Source organism: Haliotis asinina, chromosome 6, assembly GCF_037392515.1.
Source record: "Haliotis asinina isolate JCU_RB_2024 chromosome 6, JCU_Hal_asi_v2, whole genome shotgun sequence".
Taxonomy (NCBI): domain Eukaryota; kingdom Metazoa; phylum Mollusca; class Gastropoda; order Lepetellida; family Haliotidae; genus Haliotis; species Haliotis asinina.
The window spans coordinates 17,922,062-17,944,548 of NC_090285.1; the positions used below are offsets into that span (position 1 = coordinate 17,922,062).

Below are 22,487 nucleotides of genomic sequence, written 5' to 3' on the forward strand. Positions count from 1 at the left end.
CAGTACATAATATTGAATATTTTAGACTTGTCTGTGTTATATTTTGCAGGTTCTGCGGGAATTTCTTATGCCTTTTGTCACGGTAATTTTTAACCGTAACACCTGAAGAACGAAGCACCTTTAGCTATCAGACTATCCACCGTAGCTATAGCTACAACGTAAACCCATAATGATTACGTACGGATGTGACACGCATATGAGAAAAGCTTCATATTTACCGTCGTGATGAGCGTGGAAATCCTTGTAGACCTAGAAATGCAATCAAACTACACAATTTCAAACTGGACTAAGTACATAATATCGTTTTCTTTTAAATACATTGGTTCCTGTTAACATGTTACATCCGTATAATGCAAGAATATTTCCGATGAAACAGTTATTAACACAGTTGCTCGTGAAAAACCATGTCATACCTTGTTTACTGGAAGTAAGCTATCACTGATGACATTTTTATCTTTCCGATGAAAGAACATACACATGGGTTGTTCGAGTATCATTGAAAAATAAGGGCCCAAAACTACGCGCACTATTAAACGAACCCAGTCTATTGAGATTCGTCGTTGCACACAAGTTAATGGTACATATCAAAATACCAAGACTGTAAGCAGTGGAGCGAGAATGAACCACACTGGGGGCTTCGCATAGTCTTATTGTAAGAAACGTCCTATTGCTGGCTTTCAGTCAGGTTAGGTAAATTACAGAAGTGAGTGAGTTTAGTTTTACGCCGCATTTAGCACCATTCCAGCCATATCACGGTGAAGGACACCACAAATGGGCTTCACACATCGTTCCCATGCAGGGAATCGGATCCTGGTCTTCGACGTCACGAGTAGACGCTTTAACCGCAAGGCTACCCCGTTTCCCCTATACGTTTAAAAATGGCAAAGCGATGTCCATAATCAGGACAAATCGTGGATTCAAACCAACTACCAAATGTAAATGACAAACTGGTCGTGCCTTACACCACACAACCATTAGTGCCCTACATTCTAAATACAATAGGTGCAGCGGAAGCAACAAGTGGAGTTTTAATAGCTGAGCGCCTAGCAGGCAGCAGGCTTACTTTCAAATTAGTGTAACAACCTCTACTGATGCTCGGGACGTACCTCTGGATGACATGTACCCGGAAGTACGTCATGGAACTGATTCAACATCAGAAGTTTCCATATCCGGCGCATCTCGTTTCCGGGGTGACGATAGTCTCCCTTTGTGGATGTGGCTGCAGCGACAGACGTCCAAAAGTCCATCTCTCGAAGGAGAAACTCCGCTCTTCTGTTGCGTTTCTTTACCTGTTGTAGAAAGAAAAGTTAAATATAGTTTCGTTGTATATATTTATGGTCAGATCCACGACGTAATATGTCAACATTTCACTGTTATCGACTATGTGTTAAGTAAACAAAGAAATCGTGCAAGGACATTCTCGACATCGTCTTACCCGGGGGTCGAGATCACGGCCTTAACTGTTTTCTGTAGATTTGGGCGGCTATGGAAATAATAGATTTTACAAGTCAGAGGAGCATTATGAGACCTGTATATATGACAGACAACTGAGCTCTTTTTTCTGTCTTTAGGCAAATATTGTTAAACTGGTAGAACCACGAAGAGATAAATGCCAATGTTATACATTGCGGAAATACAGCCTTCTGTGATCATACTCTGCAATTTAATGCCAGCTGCTTTTGGTCGCATTGAAAACGTATGGTAGTTTCAGCTTTAAATGGAAAATAGAGAAAAAGTACGGTTGGTCTACACTGACGTTCATCACGTGCTGCACGCGCATTTGTTTCACGGTTCCAACTACTGCGCTTACCCCCTTGTAATACAAGTCAATAATAACGATTTGAATGTATGATTGTCTATTAAACATCAACCTTTTATCGTAGATTAAATAACTTTCTGAGAATGAAATTTATGTAAAATTGTGAGGATTCGCAATCTTAATTTCACTTTTTTGGTTTAAGTTTCTGTTTGAAGTGAAATTCATCGGTATGTGAAATTAAAGTGAAATTTCACAGCAAACAGACTATGCATATTCATTATTGATCTCTACTAGACACACACCTAATGTATAATTCTTGATCGTGTTCAAATACGTAAGTTCATATTAGAAACCGAGACATCTTTTGAAAAGAGCCAATGTTAAAGTGAGAACTTCATATTTTTGTATGTGAACAAAGCAGTGATTTCTCCGGCTTCTTTGTTGGCATGCAAGAAATGCAGTCCTCGAAGGCTCATTAACAGAACAGCATCCACCATACAAGACTTACATACTGCGAGGCTAAGTGTCACTAATGTATTTTACCTTTTACCAACAATTAAAATACACACAGTTGAATGTTGACGTTGTGGTTACAGAGTTGTGCGTTCAAGTGAGTTAGGCTGTTATGCTATCGTATTAAGCCACGTGGTTACGGCCTTCTGTCTTACTGGATTGCTCGATGACATCCTCTTATGATCAGTACATTCATACGTACTTGGGCCTGAGAGGTGTAAGTGCCCTGGTGTCTCTCCAAGTATAGCTCCCCAACCCAGGTGCACAGTCTTGTAGAGTCCCTCTCCACCGACTCGTAGAAAGCCTCAGGGGTGCTCAGTTGGATCCTGCAGAGAACCAATTGGTTGATTACTAAAGGATCTTCTGAGGCACACTTTAAACGTAGCAAACGGATATAGCCATCTGTTATTTGTGGTCCTTGCTGCATATTATTGCCTCATATTAAGAACTACAGATTCAGTGAACTAAAATTAGAGGCCTCTAGAAATCGAGTTCGTCATTACCATAGATTACTGTCATTTGTTTCTTTGTCTTAACGAAAAATCATTAACGTATAAAGTAAAAATGAATTTATCATGTTTTAAACGTAATGATTCAAGTTATGTCAATATAAAATGTTGAAGTTTACAATTAACCCCTCTATTCCATACTATTTGGAAATGTGGCCTTCCCATAGAATGCTCTCTCGAAGATACGCCGACGTTTTTAGGATCCGGTCATAATTATGATTTTGACAAATTCTCTAGTGCCACAATATTAGAATGTTTGATATTATGAAGGTGTCCAGGAATAAACAATCGACTAAGACACCAAGGACTTATTCAAATCCTGAACTAACGAAGAGATCAACCATATGCCGTTGGTGACAGTTTCAGTGTACGTCATACATGACATGCATATGTATTACCCGGGGAGTCCATTCAGGTTTTTCATCCTCTGCAGTTTTTCCAACATTTCTTCGCTGAAACATACATCATGATGATGTAACATCGTGCATAGTGAGAAAGCAAGGTGGATAGCTCCGGAAAATCAAATCATGATGACGATGTGACACCGTTTATAGTGAGAAAACAAGGTGGATAGCTCCGGAAAATGAAATCATGATGACGATGTGACACCGTTTATAGTGAGGAAGCATGGTGGATAGCTCCGGAAAATGACATCATGATGACGATGTGACACCGTTTATAGTGAGGAAGCATGGTGGATAGCTCCAGAAAATGACATCATGATGACGATGTGACACCGTTAATAGTGAGGAAGCAAGGTGGATAGCTCCGGAAAATGATATTGTTAACTGATCAGTTTCATTTAAAAAAAAAAAACCAAACACCGTGTGTGGTGGTGGAGATTCAAAGTCGCACTTATACCAGACAACCCAGTGATCAACAACATTCATGAGGATCGACCCATGCAAATTTTTGACCACCCATTCCCGTTAGTCGCGCTCTAAAGCCAAGCATGGGTTGCTGAAGATGAGTGAGTGAGTGAGTGAGTGAGTTTAGTTTTACGTCGCACTTAGCAATATTCCAGCTGTATGGCGACGGACTGTAAATAATCGAGTCTGGACCAGATAATCCAGTGATCAACAACATGAGCATCGATCTGCGCAATGGGGAACCGATGACATGTGTCAACCAAGTCAGCTAGTCTGACCACCCGATCCCGTTAGTCGCCCCTTACGACAAGCATAGTCACCTTTTATGGCAAGCATGGGTTGCTGAAGGCCTATTCTACCCCGGGACCTTCACGGGTCTGCTGAAGATGAGTTCTAACCAGTATCTTCTCGTGCATAGAGTGACTTCTGGGTGGATTTTACTATGTCTAGTCGTGAACACCTCTTCATTGGTATAAGTCAAGTAAAACCTTCGCCTGGGTTCGATTCCCCACATGGATACAATGTGCGAAGCCCATTTGTGGTGCATCTCACCCGTGATATTGCTGGAATATTGCCGATAGCGGCTTAATACCAAAGCCAATGCATTCATGCTTTCCCAGCTCAGTTATACAGAGTGGGTGGAACATATGCATTGTTAAATTGCAAACTGGCTAACGAAATAGACATGGGATTCATAAGCTGCCATTTCGGTTGATTACAGCATGTGTTCCGTCAACCAGGGATAATCTACAACCTCTACATAGGCTCCCTGCGTCAACTGGTCATCCAAATGTTCTAAATTTGTCCATGGTGCTCAAGTAGGTTCATGTATTGAGAACGTGGACCAGTTTTAGATCAATAAACATTTTGATGGTACATTGGGAGTAGCCGCCAGTTTGTATAAAGCAAATGCAAAAAAAGACATTACTGTGTGAACATAACTATGAGATCTGTCTTCGAGGTTCATGAAATGAACGATCGAGGCAGGTAATTCTCTCCGATCACGGCAAGGTGAGTGAGTGAGTGAGTTTAGTTTTACGCCACACTCGGCTATATTCCATCTATATGGCGGCGGTCTGTAAATAATCGAGTGTGGACAGACAATCCAGTGATCAACAACATGAGCATCGATCTACGCAAATGTGTCAACCAAGTCAGCGAGCCTGACCACCCGATCCGGTTAGTCGCCTCTTACGACAAGCATAGTCGCCTTTTATGGCAACCATGGGTGATCACGGCAACGGTGACAACTGGACTATAGGCAGGTAACTCCCCTGCCAGGTCAAAAACAAAACAAGGGAAACAAATCTCCGAACAAGTGGCATGTACTGTTCACCTTGGACCAATCCCAGCATTCCCGTGTCCGAACAGGAAGAGACTTGAGTTTGACCTGCCAGATTCCGAAAACTCCCGCTCGACTTCCAACATCTAAACACAAAATATCACTGTATATAAAAGCACTGTACTGACTCATTTGCAAAACAATTATTTCTGAGTCAAGGTCGGATAAACTTGCTTCACATTTCCATAAATATTCCCAAACATAGGGCCTAAGTATTGCCTCAAACACTTCAGTATTTCAAACTTCCCATAGCCGTCTCCACACGGCACTCGGGGCTAGCTGATATTTGAAACCACAAACGAAGACCGCATATTTGCACCGCGAATCGCGGCGTTTTTAGACATGGCTTCCTCGTAACCGTACTGTGCACAAGTTATGTGTTTAACAAATGTTTATTTAAAGCGTAATCTACCAACATATTTATCCTGACTGGGCCACTAGTGGGTGAGTTTAGTTTTACGCCGCACTCAGCAATATTCCAGCTATATGGTGGCGGTCTGTAAATAATAGTCTGGACCAAACAGTCCAGTGATCAACAGAATGAGCATCGATCTGTGCATCGATCCCGTTCTCGCCTCTTACACCAAGCATAGTCGTCTTTTGTGGCAAACATGAGTTGCTGAAGGCCTATTCTACCTCGGGACCTTCACGGGTCTCACTGGGCCCTTAGGTCCACCCTCCCAAGGAAAACAGAACCTACCTCTTTCACTGTTACCTCCTTGTGGTAGTTCGTGCCCGGAGGAAAGTGCGTCAACACCCGGTGTCCACCAAGGCCCTCCCACCAGAATGTGTTGTGCTGGAAGGCAACAGCTACATGTGTATATATATATATGTATATATATATATGTGTGTGTGTGTGTGTGTGTGTGTGTGTGTGTGTGTGTGTGTGTGTTTAAAATCACTAAGAATTTCAACAGAATCAACATTTTAAAATGACAGCCAAACAGCTGTTTGTTGTTCGAACTGAGGTTCGGTTGTCTTTCAACGTAAGTGAATGTCGGCACACACATCTAAATATCGCCCAAGTTAATGACGCCCGATGACGTCTTGCATGGCCTTGACAAGTCGTATTGGTTTCGTGGAGTTATATGGTAGCTGTCACACACACATGCACAGATAGACAGACAGACATAGAGACAGACACACACACACATCCATACACGCGCACGCGCGCACACGTACACATACAATGTTTGTATAGCGCAAGTACAACTGTTCAATGGTGCACTGTCTTCTCTCGATCATTAGATGTCGATCTTAACGACACATCATATTTTCAATCTCAAGTCCCTCGGATCATACAACTTTTGCTACCAATAGTTGCACCGAGTATATTGCATCATCCACGTTCTTGCGAGGTACCCCTTCACAGCTTGATGGACTGGGACAGAGTCACACCACTTTGTCCACGTTTGCTGGTAGTGTTCGTAACTACTCGTGTCCATGTTTACGCATGTGTAATCGCAAACGGGCATAGAGATGGAAAAAGTCTAGTACTGTTATCAAGGAAAGATAACTCTAAATTTTCAAACATGGCTTTATCCTATGTTCCGTGGGTAAAACAGCAATACGGTCATTCCCTTTGCAAATTTGTTTCAGTGTTGAAAGTCGTTCACCCTTTATCTCGACGATTATGTTTAAATTGCGCTTTGTATAGTTTAACGAAAATCCAAACTTAAACGGTCCCGACATTTTCGTGTTTTGAAATGCGTTTTACTTCGTGCGATTTGTTTGGTTTGCCACAATTCTTGGCAATGGTGGCACACGAAACGGATACGGGTCTTCTTGTAGGTCACGGAAAGAGACGAGTAGTTACGAATGTGTGGCCATCATCTGGTCATCTCCCAGCGAATCCGAGGGTTCTTGTAAATGCACAGGGTTGTGTACTGTGCACTAGGGGTTGTGGGCTGTGACAACACTGAAAAAGTCTGCACACAAGACTCCAGGGTTGTCATGTTTCTTTAACACAGGTGAGCTCGAGCCCGGCACCTCAAAGCTTGTTGGATTTCTAGTCATAGATAGTTCGCCCATCAGACTCGATCTATGCCATAGCAGAGGTGCACATCAATGTTGTCGCTACAAGGAAGTCACTAGTTAGATGTACGTGCTGTTCGTTTTGACAAAGGGAACCAAGTGGCAGCTGTTCTGGAAATGATTAAACAGCTGGACGATTAATGGCATTCGAATAACGGTGAGTTGTACAACCTCCGCTAACGATGACCAGCTTTGTTCTCTTCAGACAACAAATCATGTCATAATGTTCATTCGTTCTTGTTGCTTTGCCTGGTTCGATTCGATTAGTTACATGTGGTTATCATGAAAACGATGAGACTGTGTGGAAGATGAAGAGACTGAATAATATTTCGAGTTATCCTTGGTTCGACCCAGCCACAAAATGAATACGCAATTCGTAGGGAACCAGCTTTTACTTGAGACATCAGTGAGTTCGACTAACATACCGGGAACTTGTTGACAGAGTTCCAGCTGAGTTTGATGGTTACAAATCTGGTGACGTCACAATGCTTCATGATTTGGGGCAGCTGGGCCGAATAGCCGAAACTGTCGAGTATCCACAACTGAGGAAACAAACAACTGTTGTCAAACAATTTTTATATCGAGCCCCACAACATCAGTATTTCACGGTATTAATGTTAAATCATAGTTCCATAACATTTTGATGTGTGTAACATGAGTGCTCAAATCTAAATCAAACAATTAAAGGTGTATTGTCTCATCAGTTGTCATCAGATCGTTTCACGTGATGTATTGCTGCATGGGAGGGGCCTATTTGACATATGGAGCCTATTTTGTGATGTGTCCATTTACGATGGGTTGCGTAAAATAGCTTTCGTGCAGTATCTATGGTCATTTAGGTTAGGTGATATGAAGTGTAACCTCGTTCTTACAAATTTTTCGCTTGTACGACGACATACATGCTTGTGTATGTGTGACCGCAGGTAGAATCCCAGACTTGAGCTGGTTTTATTGTGCTAGCTCACTGAGATAACATGCCGCAGTTAAGCATGAATACCCCATTAATGCCGAGCGCCAGGCAGGGACCAACAAGTACCACATTTTATCATCTTTTGGTATTACGCTGTCTGGGATAGGACCCGCGACCTGCCGCTCTCCCGGCGGACGACGGTGATATAGATCTACGTGAGACGTGAGTTATTCACACTGTCGTATGAGCGTCCATGTGAGATTTACGTGTGGTGGCTATGGTGATTTATGTGAGGTTAGTATATTTTAGTATGCGATATGTATTGCGTTCGTCGACAGGCGTCAATTGGAGAATAATTTGTAGGTGTCCAAACACGATGGTTCGCGTCACCAGAGATCTAGCTGACTTCAGATATCCATATTTCTGTACGAGAGGTGTATGCAGTTGATTAGCATGAGTGTCAGTGGTGATTCAAATGAGATGGCTGTAGTCAATTCTGAAAAGAATCTGGAATCGATAGTGACGAACGTGAACAGCATATAAAAAGCGGGGAAACAATGAATGGAATGATAAATACCGGCTTGGTGAACAACTGTTGACATTGTATTTCATCCATTCGTAATGGTGTCGCTCTTTTATGCCACAGAAATACTTCCTAATATTATCAAAGTAATACTCTGTAAAAAATTAGAGAAGCTTAAAATTATTAATGATCCCCATACACATGTTTGGGGCTACTTTGTTGAGCACGTGCATCCCGTACGTTGTGGTTTAGGGGTGCGGTATCAACATGTACATATTTGAAAGATTTGGTAACGTTTGTACTTCTTATCTAAATTGAAAGCTCTGGCTTCCCAACTATGTATACATCAAATCCACAACTCTTCCTGACTGGTGTCCATAAAATATTTACAAGTAGGAAAAATACTTACGTCTGTACATCTTATACCAAACTCGTGCAGAAGGAACCTTTGGCCATAGAGAAACTGTCGCAATAAGCACTCTCCATTCGGCAGGTTTGCATCCTGTGATTAACAGTAATATTCAGAGTGATTCAGTGAGTGAGTGAGTTTAGTTTTACGCCGGACTCAGCTATATTCAAGCTATATGGCAGCCCACCGTAAATAATCGAGTCAGTCAATCCAGCATTATCACAACTGAGATTGACAGCATTAGCATCTATCTGCGCAGCTGGGAACCGATGACACGCGTCAACCAAGTCAGCGAGCCTGATCACCTATTCCGTTAGTTGCCTCTTACGACAAGCATAGTCGCTTTTTATGGCAAGCATGGGTTACTGAAGGCCTATTCTACCCTGGATCCTCACGGACAAGCAATATTCAGATCACACAGATTAGGAATAGTTATTTGGCTTTAAAAATAGATGAATCTTTTAGCTTACTGTTTTTATAATATCACATTTTAGTTTTGAAATAGCCTGGCGATGAAGTTCTATTCTGGGCAAAAAGCCGTTCACCGAAAAGAAGCTATAATAGATGAGGACACTTTTATCTGAACCGACATCGAAAGAACCTTTGTGTGTTTGTTTGTTTGATTTTGTTCAGGTTTGTTTTTGTTTTTACAATTAAAATAAAAATCTAAATGCCTTGTGCGATTCAAGAAAATTGTGGTTTTCATTAAACCTGCGCACACCATACATATCTTTTGCGGTATTCTGCGTGAGATATCATGAAAATCACAACTGAGATTGTTCGTGGTATACCGGTGAAAAGCGCTCATCAAAATGCTCAGCCGTGGAGTGCACTCAGCAATAATCCGTTTACATTACAGCTGTCTGTACAGTCCGTTTGATTCCAGTTGAGACCGATGATTTGCTCACTAACACAAAATCTAATAATTGCAACAAAACCACATTTTGCACAGCCACATGAAATCGACACACCAACTCTAATCATCAAGCGTGTGTTGTGAAGATGGCGTCATCTCAAAAGCCGTTATTTGGTTACCACTTGAGATGTTCAAAGGGAGTCAATGTTGCCACTTTCAGAACACGCTGTTGTCGCTGTCGTCAGTGTCTACCCTGAAGACGACTGGCTTGATGGTGGCATGGTCCAGTCCACTTTGTTCCCAACAATGTCTTTCTATTTCATTCTCAACTTTCTCAACGCACTTTTGCCATGTTTCCTGCGTGATGGTGTCTATTGACTGTTGAACAATCGTCTGTACATCCCAAAGTTTGAATGTTACATTTTGCCTGCCAACACACGATTTCATGATACCCCAAATGAGTTCTATTGGGTTTAAATCGCAATGATAGGGTGGCAATCGCAAAACTGAATGACCATGTTCTGTAAGGTACTCATCAACCTTGAAGACAGGTGTGGTTTTATTTGACTTTATGATGTCATCAGAACAGGTTTGGTTGCTTTTTCTGGATACTATATTGCTTTGTTTTGCAACCATTCTATCATGTCCCCCTTCTTACTATTAGATGTTGGGGCCTTTGTATTAGGTAAAATGATATGGAGCGTTATCCATGTCAATCAGACTTTTGGGCGGCAATGCTGGTACCAGTTGATGTTGTACTCATTGCCTTGAAGACCAGGGAGCAGCCAGGTAGGAATCCCCGACTCTTGCAACCAGCATGGAGCACAATCAGTCGCTCTCCCTTGCCAAGTGGTAATTTTCTGGCACGGGACTCTGAAGAGGAAATAGCGAACCCTTGTGTCCCTGTGGTATGGGAAGCATTTACCCATGTTTCGTAACCCTCTGTACATTTCTTTCGAATTGTGCGTAAGTACTGGATTCTTAGTCGAACAATATCAGACCTCTCGTACAGTGCACGTCTATTTTCTGAGCATAAAATTTTTGTAACGGAAACAAAATTTGTGAAGCAACTTCCATCACTGATATTTTGAAATGACCAAAGAATGGTTGTCTCCATATGCCTTTTTTCAGAATACGCAGAGAGACAAAGGTATTTTGTTTATATAGAGACTTAATGGCGTTTCTAACCAGCTGTTGTTGAAATGAATCGACTTTCACACGTTTGGGTTTTGAGACGATCCCCTCAGTTGTCAAGATAGTTTTAACTTCCCTTCCGTCATTCCAACAGCACGTGCACTTGGTAAACGATACTTAGCCAAAGCATATTGAAGCCTACCCCTTTCACCTTCGTTTTTAAAAAAGTTAAATACTTTGCGAATAATTGAGTGAGTGAGTGAGTTTAGTTTTAAGCCGCACTCAGCAATATTACAGCTATATGGCGGTGGTCTGTAAATAATCGAGTCTGGACCAGACAATCCAGTGATCAACAACATGAGCATCGATCTGCGCAATTGGGAACCGATGACACGCGTCAACCAAGTCAGCGAGCCTGACCACCCGATCCCGTTAGTCGCCTCTTACGACAAGCTGAGTCGCCTTTTATGGCAAGCATGGGTTGCTGAAGGCCTACTCTTCCCCGGGACCTTCACGGGTCGCGAATAATTGACTTAGCGTCGTGTGATAATGTCATTGTTTCAGGTACTGCAAACACGAATGTCTGGCTTGCCGAGCAAATCACACGTGCACCTTGCCCACCTGGCTGTTCTACCAGGAAGAGGCCTCCCTCGTACAAAATAGCGAAAGGTGACAAGAAAATGATGATCGTTTGTTAAACAACTTTTTTATTCGGGTGTCCCAAATTATGAGACACATCATCAGAGTTGGTCTCTCGATTTCATGTGGCTGTGCAAAATTTTGTTTTGTTGCAATTATTAGATTTTGCGTTAGTGAGCAATTCATCGGTCTCAAATGGAATCAAACGGACTGTAAATAATCTATACTAGACAATCCAGTGATCAACATCATGAGCATCGATCTATGCAGTTGGGATAGGATGACATATGCCATCCAAGACATATGCCTGACCACCAGATCCCGGTCGTCGCCTCTAACGACGATCATCGTTGATACCGTCTTGATCTTGAAATTTGCGAGACCTAAGTTACCTTAAAGGGACTAGCAGTTTTCCAGTAATCATGGTTGGGAATACCCAGAATATTCCCATGTTAGGGTGGAAACAAGCACTGACCATTTCAATCCAGGTAGCGCCTACTGGGAGGAGCTGTCCGGTGTTGATGAAATACTTCACCCTGTTGTAAAAGTCCGGATACTTTTCTCTGACCCACTGTAACTGCTGTGGCTGAAAAAAAGATCCATATCAAAATATTCTGAAAAAGATAATGGGAACAATCTGAGTGTCAGTGTTTCCATTCATTGCTGAATATCCATGAAAACAAACTTAAAGCTTTCCCCACTGAGAAAGCGAATAAATACAACTTACGTCACGTTTTGAGGAGTGAGTTTGGTTTTACACCGCATTTATCAGTATTCCACGTATGTCGCTGCAGGGCAGTTAGCTTTAGATATTGCAACCAAGAGGCGAATCGAACTCGGGCCTTCAGCGTTACTAGCCGACGCTTTACCTACTATAAAGGAATACGTTTTAGTATCACTTGATACTAAATACTTATACAGGCTATATGTTTATTCTGACAATACATAACGAGTGGCTGAGTGTGTGAGTTTAGTTTTACGCCACATTCAGCAACATTCCAGCTATATGGCGGCAGTCTGTAAATAATCGAGTCTAGAACAGACAATCCAGATGATCTGCGCAATTGGGAACCGATGACATGTGTCAGCCAAGTCAGCGGGCCTGATCCCCCGATCATGTTTGTCGCCTCTTACGACAAGTATAGTTGCCGTTTATGGCAAGCATGGGTTGCTGAAGGCCTATTCTACCCCGGGACCTTCACGAGTCCAATACATAACGAATTCCTGTCATGTTTGTGACATGAAGGTTGCTGTTTTCGAAGTAGTTTTTTGTCGTCATAATTGTCAAGGTTGCTGTTGGTTAGCCTGGTACTTAAAACGTTCGCTCGTCATGCAGAAGACCCGGGTTCGATTCTCCACATGAGTACAATGTGCGTAGGCCATTTCTGGTGTGTCCCGCCATGAAAGTGCTACAATATTGGTAACTCACTCACTTACTTATATACGTCAAATGCTTTGCCGTTTAATTGGATCATTGTTACCTGGGTAAATGCCATCTTAAACGGATACTTCTCCATCAGACTGAACGCTGTCGACCAACTGCTGACGCTTTTCATCGGAGTTTTCCGGCACGGCCACAACCACGCTGAAAATAGAATCCCCGTGTATTTCATGTGATTTATGGTCACATGGAGGAAGGAGGTTTTGAGTGAGGGATAGAATTTAGTTTCCCGCTTCTTTTATCTTTATGATGGACGGCCAGTACGGCTGGGACGGGTAATACGGAGCGGGTGGGCAATGAGTTGGTCCCAGATACCCGTCTCAATACTCTGACCCGTTATGATTATGTGGATAGATTTTTCTTACAAATGTGATGTCAGGAATGAACATAACGGGTATCCTGGTAGGCTAGGGTAATAGGGGGTGGAGTACCCGGGTAGAAAATCTGGATCCGTGTAAGCCCAAGACGCCACTGAATGGGCTTCACACATTGTACCCATGTGCGGAATCAAACTGGGTCTACGAACAACACTTTAACCATTCGACATCACCGTCCATACCTCAAAAGACATTATAGTGCTAACATCCGAGAAAAGGTCGCCATAAAAAACAACGTGATCTGTTGAGCTCTAGACACTCTTCGTTATGTACTGACGAAAACATTAATCTGCAACGCGAACTTGACTCTGAGCTCTGCAAACCTGCTTTGTCTTCACTGTTTCGACCAACCAAACGCAGTGTGAACATGCGTGATGTTTTTAAATGTTTAACTGTTCTGAATTAAGTCTAACGTGTTATTACCAAATTTATTCACGTGCAAATACTCCTCGCTTACGTATAAACACATTTTCGTCACAGCACAGGCAAACCGTAGCGCAAATAGTGTTGCGCAGCATTGAGAGTATGACAAGTCTTCATATATGCGAGCGAAGCGATAAAAGGTTGGCAATGTACTCTCTTCGCTTCGGATCGAAAAATGTTTTTCATCTCAAAATAAAATTTCGCCACCATCAATGGTACACTCCCATTTCCTAACTTGGTTGTCCTCACACATTTCCTATCCCATGTTTAATTATACATTATAAGCGCCACTCGAGACATTCAGATCGTTTTTCGCCTCCATTACCGATGCCAGCTTCCGATTGAACAGGTTGAAATGTCCGTTCGTCGGATTGATTAGAAGGTCGGTGGTTTCATCTGATACCAAACTATCAGTTCACTTTGAACCAACTACTAAAAACAATCCTGTTTCTGTACAGGGGCGGTGGGTTGGCCTTATGGTAAAAGTGTCCGATTGGCACGTCGAAACCCAGGTTCGACCCCCGGCACGTAGCACAGAGTGAACTGTGTCCAGTTTCCATGTCTGTGTTACACTGCGATGGTAATTCTAATGTGCACCCCGGAGAGGGTGATGGGACAGTGAGTGAGTTTAGTTTTACGCCGCACTCAGCAATATTCCAGCTATGTGGCGGAGCATGAGCATCGATCTCCACGATTAGGAACCGATGACATGTGTCAACCATGTCAGAGAGCTTGACCACCCGATCCCGTTAGTCGCCTCTTCCAACAAGCATAGTCACCTTTTATGGCAAGCATGGGTTGCTGAAGGCCTGTTCTACTCCAGACCTTCATGTGTCCTGGAGTGAGTGAATATCAAGGCCGAGGACAGCAGAAATGGACTTGACACACTGAACTCTTGTTCAGTGAGCCCGGGCCTTCGGCGTAAACAACGAAACACTGTAACCACTAGTCAAACGCAACACCCCAGAATATTGCTCACTGCTTGAATGACTCACTCACAGATTATCTGCATACCACCTTTTTACGGCTTTTGTGGCTGATATAAAAAGAAAACAATCAGACTATTTAATATGTTCATATTTTCAGCACCATACAGTAGTCATGTGTTTCTGGAAAGGTAAATATCTAACACACTCACTCGAACGTTGTCAAGACACAATAAGAGAACTTAGCATACACTGTGAGATCACAGCTAATATCGTACTTATCATTGTGAATACCCTGGATACGAATCTAAAACACCATGAAAACTAGTTCAGAACCCTACAAATATAATACGGGATATTGTGAATCCAATACACCGCAATAAAGGACAATAACGGTCCATAAAGGACACCCCAAACACAAGGGGACATTGAATTTTCTGACAAGAACACTAACAACATACAGTTTGATCTGCGCCGCAAAGGAAATAAGTTAGATTGGACGTGCAATGGAAGGTGGTGATAAAGTACATGAAAATATTTCCACTCCAGACATACTCTTCAAAAAAGTAGGGGAATTTTTTTTTATTTACGATTAAAAATATTTAGGAGACCCATCTGAGTCAACCAATGTTGATATGATATTATTGAATGTTTTGAGAGTGCATCACTGTTTGCACTTCCTAACAACCATAGTAATTTGGATTGTAGCCGCTTTTAAAATATGATCGGTGTATGGCATGCAATGTGCATGTATACGATTTTCATTTTAGGGCCAGAAACAAACACTTACAAATGTGTAATGCAAGACGAGTGTCAAAATTGATGTTCTAAGTGATTTCTCGACGTTCTTGAAAAAAACGTCAAAATCAAGAACGGGACCCCATGCACATGCATGGGGCTACCGCGTTCATTATGCACGTGCATATCATGCGTTGTGTTTAGGGGTGGCAATAGCGGAAAATGGTGGTGCGTCCTTGAAACGTTTGTTAACGTTTACATTTCCTATCCAAACTGAAAGTTCAGATTCCCCTACTTTTTGAGAGTATATATCTCATACGAGGCTGGTAATCCCGATGCACATCACAGTCAGGAGGCATAACTTCAATAGAAAAATAGGCGTCAACATATTTACATGGAATAACGAAGAATATAAATTTTACACAATGTATTCTATAAACCTATGCAAGCACAATACCTGAATCAATATTAGCATATCCAACTGCGTGAATATGATGACTTGCCGTTCCATTTCTCATAGCAAGCACATGGCTTGCCTGTGATCGTGCCCTGAATTAACATATCGAAGAATAATAAGTAATAATATAAACTTAAATGTGCTAATATTGACTAGTTTGATTTGCAAACCATAGAAAACGTTTGGATGCAGTTTTTGAAATTTACAATTTGGGCATGGGTTTGAGTGAGTGAGTGAGTGAGTGAGTGAGTGAGTTTAGTTTCACGCCGCATATTCCAGCCATTTAGCGGCGGTCAGTATATGATCGAGTCTGGGCCAGACAGTCCAGTGATCAGCAGCATGAGCATCGATCTACACAACTGGAAACCGAAGACATATGTCAACCAGGTCAGCAAGCCTGACCACTCGATCCCATCCGATCTTACGACAAGCATATAATCACCTTTTATGGCAGGCATGAGTTCCTGCTAACGTCTGAAAGAATTGAGATTCGACCCCACACTGTCATATGTTTCTTGTTCGTAACTCTACGCAAAGAGAGTAACTGAGTTCAGTTTTACACCCCTATTAGCAATATTCCAGCAATATCACGGAGGGGGCACCGGAAATGCGTTTCACACAATGTGCCCAAGTGGGGAATCGAACCCGGGACTTCTGCGTGATAAGCTAACGCTTTAACCACTAGGCCAGTTGAGTTGGGCTTTACGTCACATCGACATTATTCCATACATATAGCGATGAGCGGTCCCCCGTTGACATTTACCAATTATACAGGGGGTGTTTTTCCGTGCGGTCAGCCATGATATGCAGATCAGTATTTTACCAATGATCAAGCGCGATCACCTATACACATTCTACCCGGACATATTATCCAGCAAATCCTCTTTGAGTTTCTTGTATGCATCTATCATCTCATCCTGTGTGATGTCTGGGGCGTTTAAGATTTATCTTCCTTAACTACATCGAGACACGAACGTTTTGCATCATTGGTTTGTTGCTTTTCTCTCGTGTTAAAGATATTTTCTCTGAAACTATCAATAATATATAAAGGTGACAGCAATCTTGTTGAACCCATTGAGTTGATTAAACGATTGACTGGCGTGTATTTCAAATAATTTTAGCACATTTCTTTATTTGAGCCCTGAAAGCCCGTTTTAGAATGTTCTTTAGCAACTCTGTTTGTCTAAGCGGTGACTAACGGGAACGGATGGTCAGGCTCACAGACTTGACTGACATATGTCATCGGTTCCCAGTTGCGTAGATCGATACTCATGCTGTCTAACACTGAGTTGTCTTGTCCTGACCTGCATCGATCGACCGCTGTCATATTAATGGAATATTGCTGAGTGCGGGTAACAGTTATCTCACTCACTCACTAAACAATTTCTGAGAAGCAAATACTGTATATTCTGCATAAAAATCATATAACCAACATTTCGTAAGAGTCTTTAGTTCCAAGGACACACGCATTGATGACATCATTAGCAGCACGCAGCGCATGCTCAGACATACAGCTATCATTTGGGAGATCCTGTAACAAGCAATGAAAATGCATCTATATTTTAAAATCGTGCGAGTGAGGAACCCATGGGTATGATGAAATATCAGGTCGAGACAGACTTCTTGAATGGCTGCCTAATGCTTGGGTTACAATATGTTCCCGACCGTCATGGAATTTTGGCCATTGTTTCCTCCAATGTCAAGTTTTGTTAGGTCCTGCTAAGTATTCTCAAGATCTAACAAGGCACAGAGAGGCAAGAGTACCAGTAACCCCCAATATGAAGAATATTATATGTTTGTATGTTTTCTGGGAGCATCCATTTAGTCTTTGCGTCAAACTACCCTCATACGACGTAGCAGAACGCCACATGCTGTATCTCGCTTGCCCTGTAAATCGTCACACGCTTGGAGTGAGTGAGTTAGTGTGTCTGGGCTAGACAATCAAGTGATCAACAGCACCAGCATCGATCTCCACGATTGGGAACCGATGACATGTGTCAACCAAGTCAGCGAGCCTGACCATCCGATCCCGTCAGTCGCCTCTTACGACAAGCAGAGTCGCATTCTATGGCAAGGATGGGTTTGCTGAAGGCCTGTTCTACTCCGGACCTTCATGGGTCCACTAGCCGGGATAGAACGAGACGAATCGGCTACCATACCCCTTAGCTTGCCGTAGAACCAGGACAAAACGGGCAATATACATGCCTCCCGTCCCACTAAGGACTGTCTACAGGTTTTGTTACGGCCTGTTATATGTTCCCCACGTTTCACGACGGCCTATTAGGTTTCCCATTAGTACCGTCACTGCCGGTCCGACTCCTCATTCAGTCCAGTACATTACCTCACATCCAGCCCGTAGTGTCCACGTTCAACAACGTTTCGGCAAAAAGGGTCTGTTGTAGACTTCAGCAGCATAGTGCAACCCTAGTATGACGGACCAAACAGCTTTCTACGGAATCCCTTTGTGGTGTTTGACTTTGTTTTGTTCCGTTTGGTTTGTTTTTTCTGGGTTTTTTTGTTTTTGTTTTTGTTTTAAATATCAGGACACTAAGGAAAACTATCTTGAAATTTCAACATATTCTCTTTTCCGTTTTTCTGGTAACTCCAGCTAGCTGTGGTGAACATAAAATATAATCAATTGGTCAAGCAAATAAAAACCGCCAAACGAAACATTGAAGCGGGTTAACATTCGTTCAGAGTACAAATATTTTATACCGCAATCCCACACGAATTTAAATGTGTAAGTTAATAGTATATTTCAGTACCTTTGCCATTTCGTACAACACTTGCAAATCCATGGAAACGTTGAATACATGTCGGTCAAATACCCGGATTTCGGCGGTGGTCAGTGTTGCTTTGAAATCAGGGGGTGCTTCGTTGAAATCGTTGAAAATGCCGTTGACCGACATCTCGATGTAGATGATATGACTGAAACAAAGACATATAAGTACGTCTAAGAGATATCTGAGCTCATATATATCACAGCCTTAGGGAAGTCGAGAGTACCCTTACAGGTGATCGGGAATGTCGCAACTTCAAAAGGCAACTTCAAATAAAAACGTATTTTTCTTATAAGTCTACATTAGCGTTTACCAAAATTACATTTGTATCACCACTAATACTGTTCATATTACTTTCTCAACGCATGCGCTTTTGCTTCTTTTTATCGGTTTATAATCTTGTCAACGTGTTTTGTCACATTATGTAAGCTCAAACAATTTGCGGCAGACCACAATAATTCAGAACTATCGTCCCGCAACGAAGTGTGGTGAGAATCGCGCTGGATGAAACGCAATGTCAAGTAAGGGCCGGACTACGAGTGCCCAAACTAGTTTGCAACATTGATTAGTCTCTCCAAATTGTAAACACGTAGTTATCTTCCAAAGAAAGCAATAGTTTCCCATTGTTGTTAGACACCTTTGTCGGCAAAGTCAGGATCCTTTAAAACGAGGCACGTTCAGGTAGAAGGCAGTTCCATCTCTGCATCAACTGAATGTGCTGTTCTCGTTTTGAAGCTAAGCCTACTTTACATTTCTATATTTTAGTTTTAACTGTAACTTTGTAACTTTAGGTTAAAGCGTTTTAGACCTTGTCACTTTTCCAGTACATCAACTAGGTTAGAAATATGTCTTATATACAGGTTGTTAAACCTCTATCTCAAAATGTAATATCGGCGTCGTGGTAGTTTCTTGGAATTTCTTGTTATTTTAATGTATTGTACGGGTGTGAATTTGTTATGCATAAACATACCTAGGTACGGAAATGGATAATACTTGATATGTGTATATAACATACTGCTCAAGGTAACCGTATAACGAAGATCATGTATCCATGTTTCTACATTCTAGTGTTGTAATACTTATATTTCATTCTTGTATTTATGTATTCGTTTAGTAAGCAACCAATGCATTAATACTTTGTTAGGTTATCGTGTGCCTATCGATGTTGATTCAGCATATAACGCACTCCTACCTAATTATAAGTACTTAGCATTATGTTTACCGGGTTGTCGCACACTCGCTTGAATTCAGTAGCTACAGCTTAAGTGAGATTGTTGGATAGTAATCAACACGACCAACTAAACGTTTACACTCTGTAGATTAGGAGGTAGACTTGTCGGTAGCATAGTTAACCCTTGCGCTTCCGTTCAGCTAAGTCAGTAGTTTCCAAGTAAAATGTAATTTGGTATTCTAGCGAAATCTACACTTATTGTGATTGTAACCATTATGCAATTACAACCTAATATCTCAAACGTTCAGCTAAGTCAGTAGTTTCCAAGTAAAATGTAATTTGGTATTCTAGCGAAATCTACACTTATTGTGATTGTAACCATTATGCAATTACAACCTAATATCTCAAACCTTCAGCTAAGTCAGTAGTTTCCAAGTAAAATGTAATTTGGTATTCTAGCGAAATCTACACTTATTGTGATTGTAACCATCATGCAATAACAACCTAATGTCTCAAATGTTCAGCAAGCTAGCAGCCGAACAAGTGAAACGTAACGTTGTGATTGGACTCTTCTAACCGTAGAAATCATTCATTCATGTCACCGAATTACTTAAGTTGGAATGTATTGTTGTCTATTGAATAACCTTGTGTTCTAGTATATTCCATTATGTAATATTATGTATAACTTTCACATACAAATTATGTATCGAATTAGGAATCAAATGAACTGAATGGTAGCGCCACTTAAAATACAGAAGTAGTCAAGTTCATACCATATTCAACCAAAAATAAGTAACGTTCACCAGTATCTCAAATACGTCCGCTATTATGAAAGCTTTGTCCTTACATTTTACCATAGGCTGTGGAAGTCTGATACTTATTGATTGATTGGAAAGTGAATTAGATATTTGTCATGTTCAATTACCAACCGTGGCTCATGTGTGCTATTTGGGATTGTCATATATGTGTATCCAACCATGTATACTATTGTATTGTTTATATAGAAGGTTATAAGAGCGCATGAATCACGAATGTATTAGGATAATTTCATTATCCGAATATCTACAGACACCATGTATCTTATGCAGTGCAAATGTTATGATGTTTATGATTGATAGTAAATTGTTATGAATAAAGTTCCATCTCTGCTTCAACTGAATGTGCTGTTCTCGTTTTGAAGGCTAACTCCCTCGACATCCAATATTCCCCGGGATCAACTAACGGGTATAAGCGCGCCGGTAATCTTAGTTAAAAATGAAGGAATTTTAACACGTTGACAGTTTGTCTGGAAGATAGACAATTTGCATTTTCCCCATATTTACTGTGGTAGCACAAACTAAACTGAGACTCTAAAAATATCTTTAAACATTCTCGGATCCTGGTTTCAGGACCTGACTGACAATTTAAAACATAAACCTCTCATTCCCGTCTATTTGCAAGACCTTCGTGTGAGGTTACATGAATAATGATTCCTCTCAATAATACTGATGACCCTCCTATGGGATGGTACCGCGGTAATTATTCAAGAAAAAGACTGATTTAGATAACAACATTAAAATAAAAAGGTAATTAAGTAATTCGACGCTCGCCCCTCTACCATCCGAACATTACTTCAAGCAAACCCAATAGAGCTGTCCCTTGGAGAGACCTTTGGGAACATCTCATAACTCCTTTGGAGACATTGGATATTTGGGATATTGTGCCTTTACTACTAGCAAATACTACTAAACTGATGGACAAAAGAAAGTACATGCTTGGGCCTAGATTTTCGAAACTCTCTTAGGGCCAAGAGAGCTTCACAAATCTAGGCCCAGGTGTTTGGGGATTATTTACAAAAATATGACGTGCATATTTTGCAAAGTGTTTTCATTTTATGTCATAAACATTATGTACGTGTTGTAAACACCACATGCATCCTACAGATTTCTTTGCGCCATATGTCATACACATCACTGTTTGTGCAATCGCACGTGCATGTCATGCGCCAACAAAACAAAGTCGACTGAGATCATTAGTGGTAATTCAAATAGAGGCACGCATAGATATACCAAGATTATCAGGAGCTGTGCGAGAACGAGACGTTAGAATGTCGTAGATGAGGTATATTGCCAGAACGTTTGGCTATACAAGGCAGGCGTCCATCATTCTATGAGGCTATTATCATACATACATATATGGCAGACCAACATCTAGAATTAGGCGGTGAATTTAGTTTTACGCCGCACTCAGCAATATTCCAGCTATATGGCGGTGGTCTCTTAATAATTGAGTCTGTATCAGACAAATCAGTGATTTACAACATGAATAACGATCTGCGTTATTTTGAACTGATGACATATGTCATCTGAGTCGGCGAGTATAAGCACCCTATGGATTATTTTGTCCCTAGAGTTCATGTTCCATGACAGGTGAAACAGAACTACAACCATGCCGGATGACCATCGAATGTGCATATTCCACTCCACAACAGGAGCACAGTGATGAGATCATGGCTTGATATAAACATCCCGACCTGTCATGAGTGAGTGAGTATGGTTTCAGAAATATTCTAGCAATATCACGACTGAGCACACCAGAAATGGGCTTCGCACATTTTACCCATAGCAGGATGGACCCCGGGTCTTCTGTGTGACGAGCAAACACTTTAACCACCAGGTTACACGCCGCCCCTGGGCAT

At 41.6% G+C, this 22,487-nt stretch overlaps 1 protein-coding gene across 2 annotated transcripts in view; it reads right to left on the minus strand.

Moving 5' to 3' along the window:
* LOC137288278 (alpha-mannosidase 2C1-like) overlaps positions 1-22,487 on the minus strand; it is a 49,539-nt gene that overhangs the window by 18,365 nt on the left and 8,687 nt on the right. For both annotated transcript variants that reach the window (XM_067820759.1, XM_067820760.1), the window contains 13 exons: positions 18,625-18,787; positions 17,293-17,390; positions 15,860-15,951; positions 12,979-13,082; positions 11,973-12,083; positions 8,869-8,961; positions 7,452-7,568; positions 5,693-5,788; positions 4,987-5,078; positions 3,180-3,233; positions 2,475-2,598; positions 1,107-1,289; positions 219-249 (listed from right to left, as the gene is read on the minus strand). In XM_067820759.1, the coding sequence (XP_067676860.1) occupies positions 219-249; positions 1,107-1,289; positions 2,475-2,598; positions 3,180-3,233; positions 4,987-5,078; positions 5,693-5,788; positions 7,452-7,568; positions 8,869-8,961; positions 11,973-12,083; positions 12,979-13,082; positions 15,860-15,951; positions 17,293-17,390; positions 18,625-18,787 (1,358 nt within the window). The remainder of the gene's footprint in view (positions 1-218; positions 250-1,106; positions 1,290-2,474; positions 2,599-3,179; positions 3,234-4,986; positions 5,079-5,692; positions 5,789-7,451; positions 7,569-8,868; positions 8,962-11,972; positions 12,084-12,978; positions 13,083-15,859; positions 15,952-17,292; positions 17,391-18,624; positions 18,788-22,487) is intronic.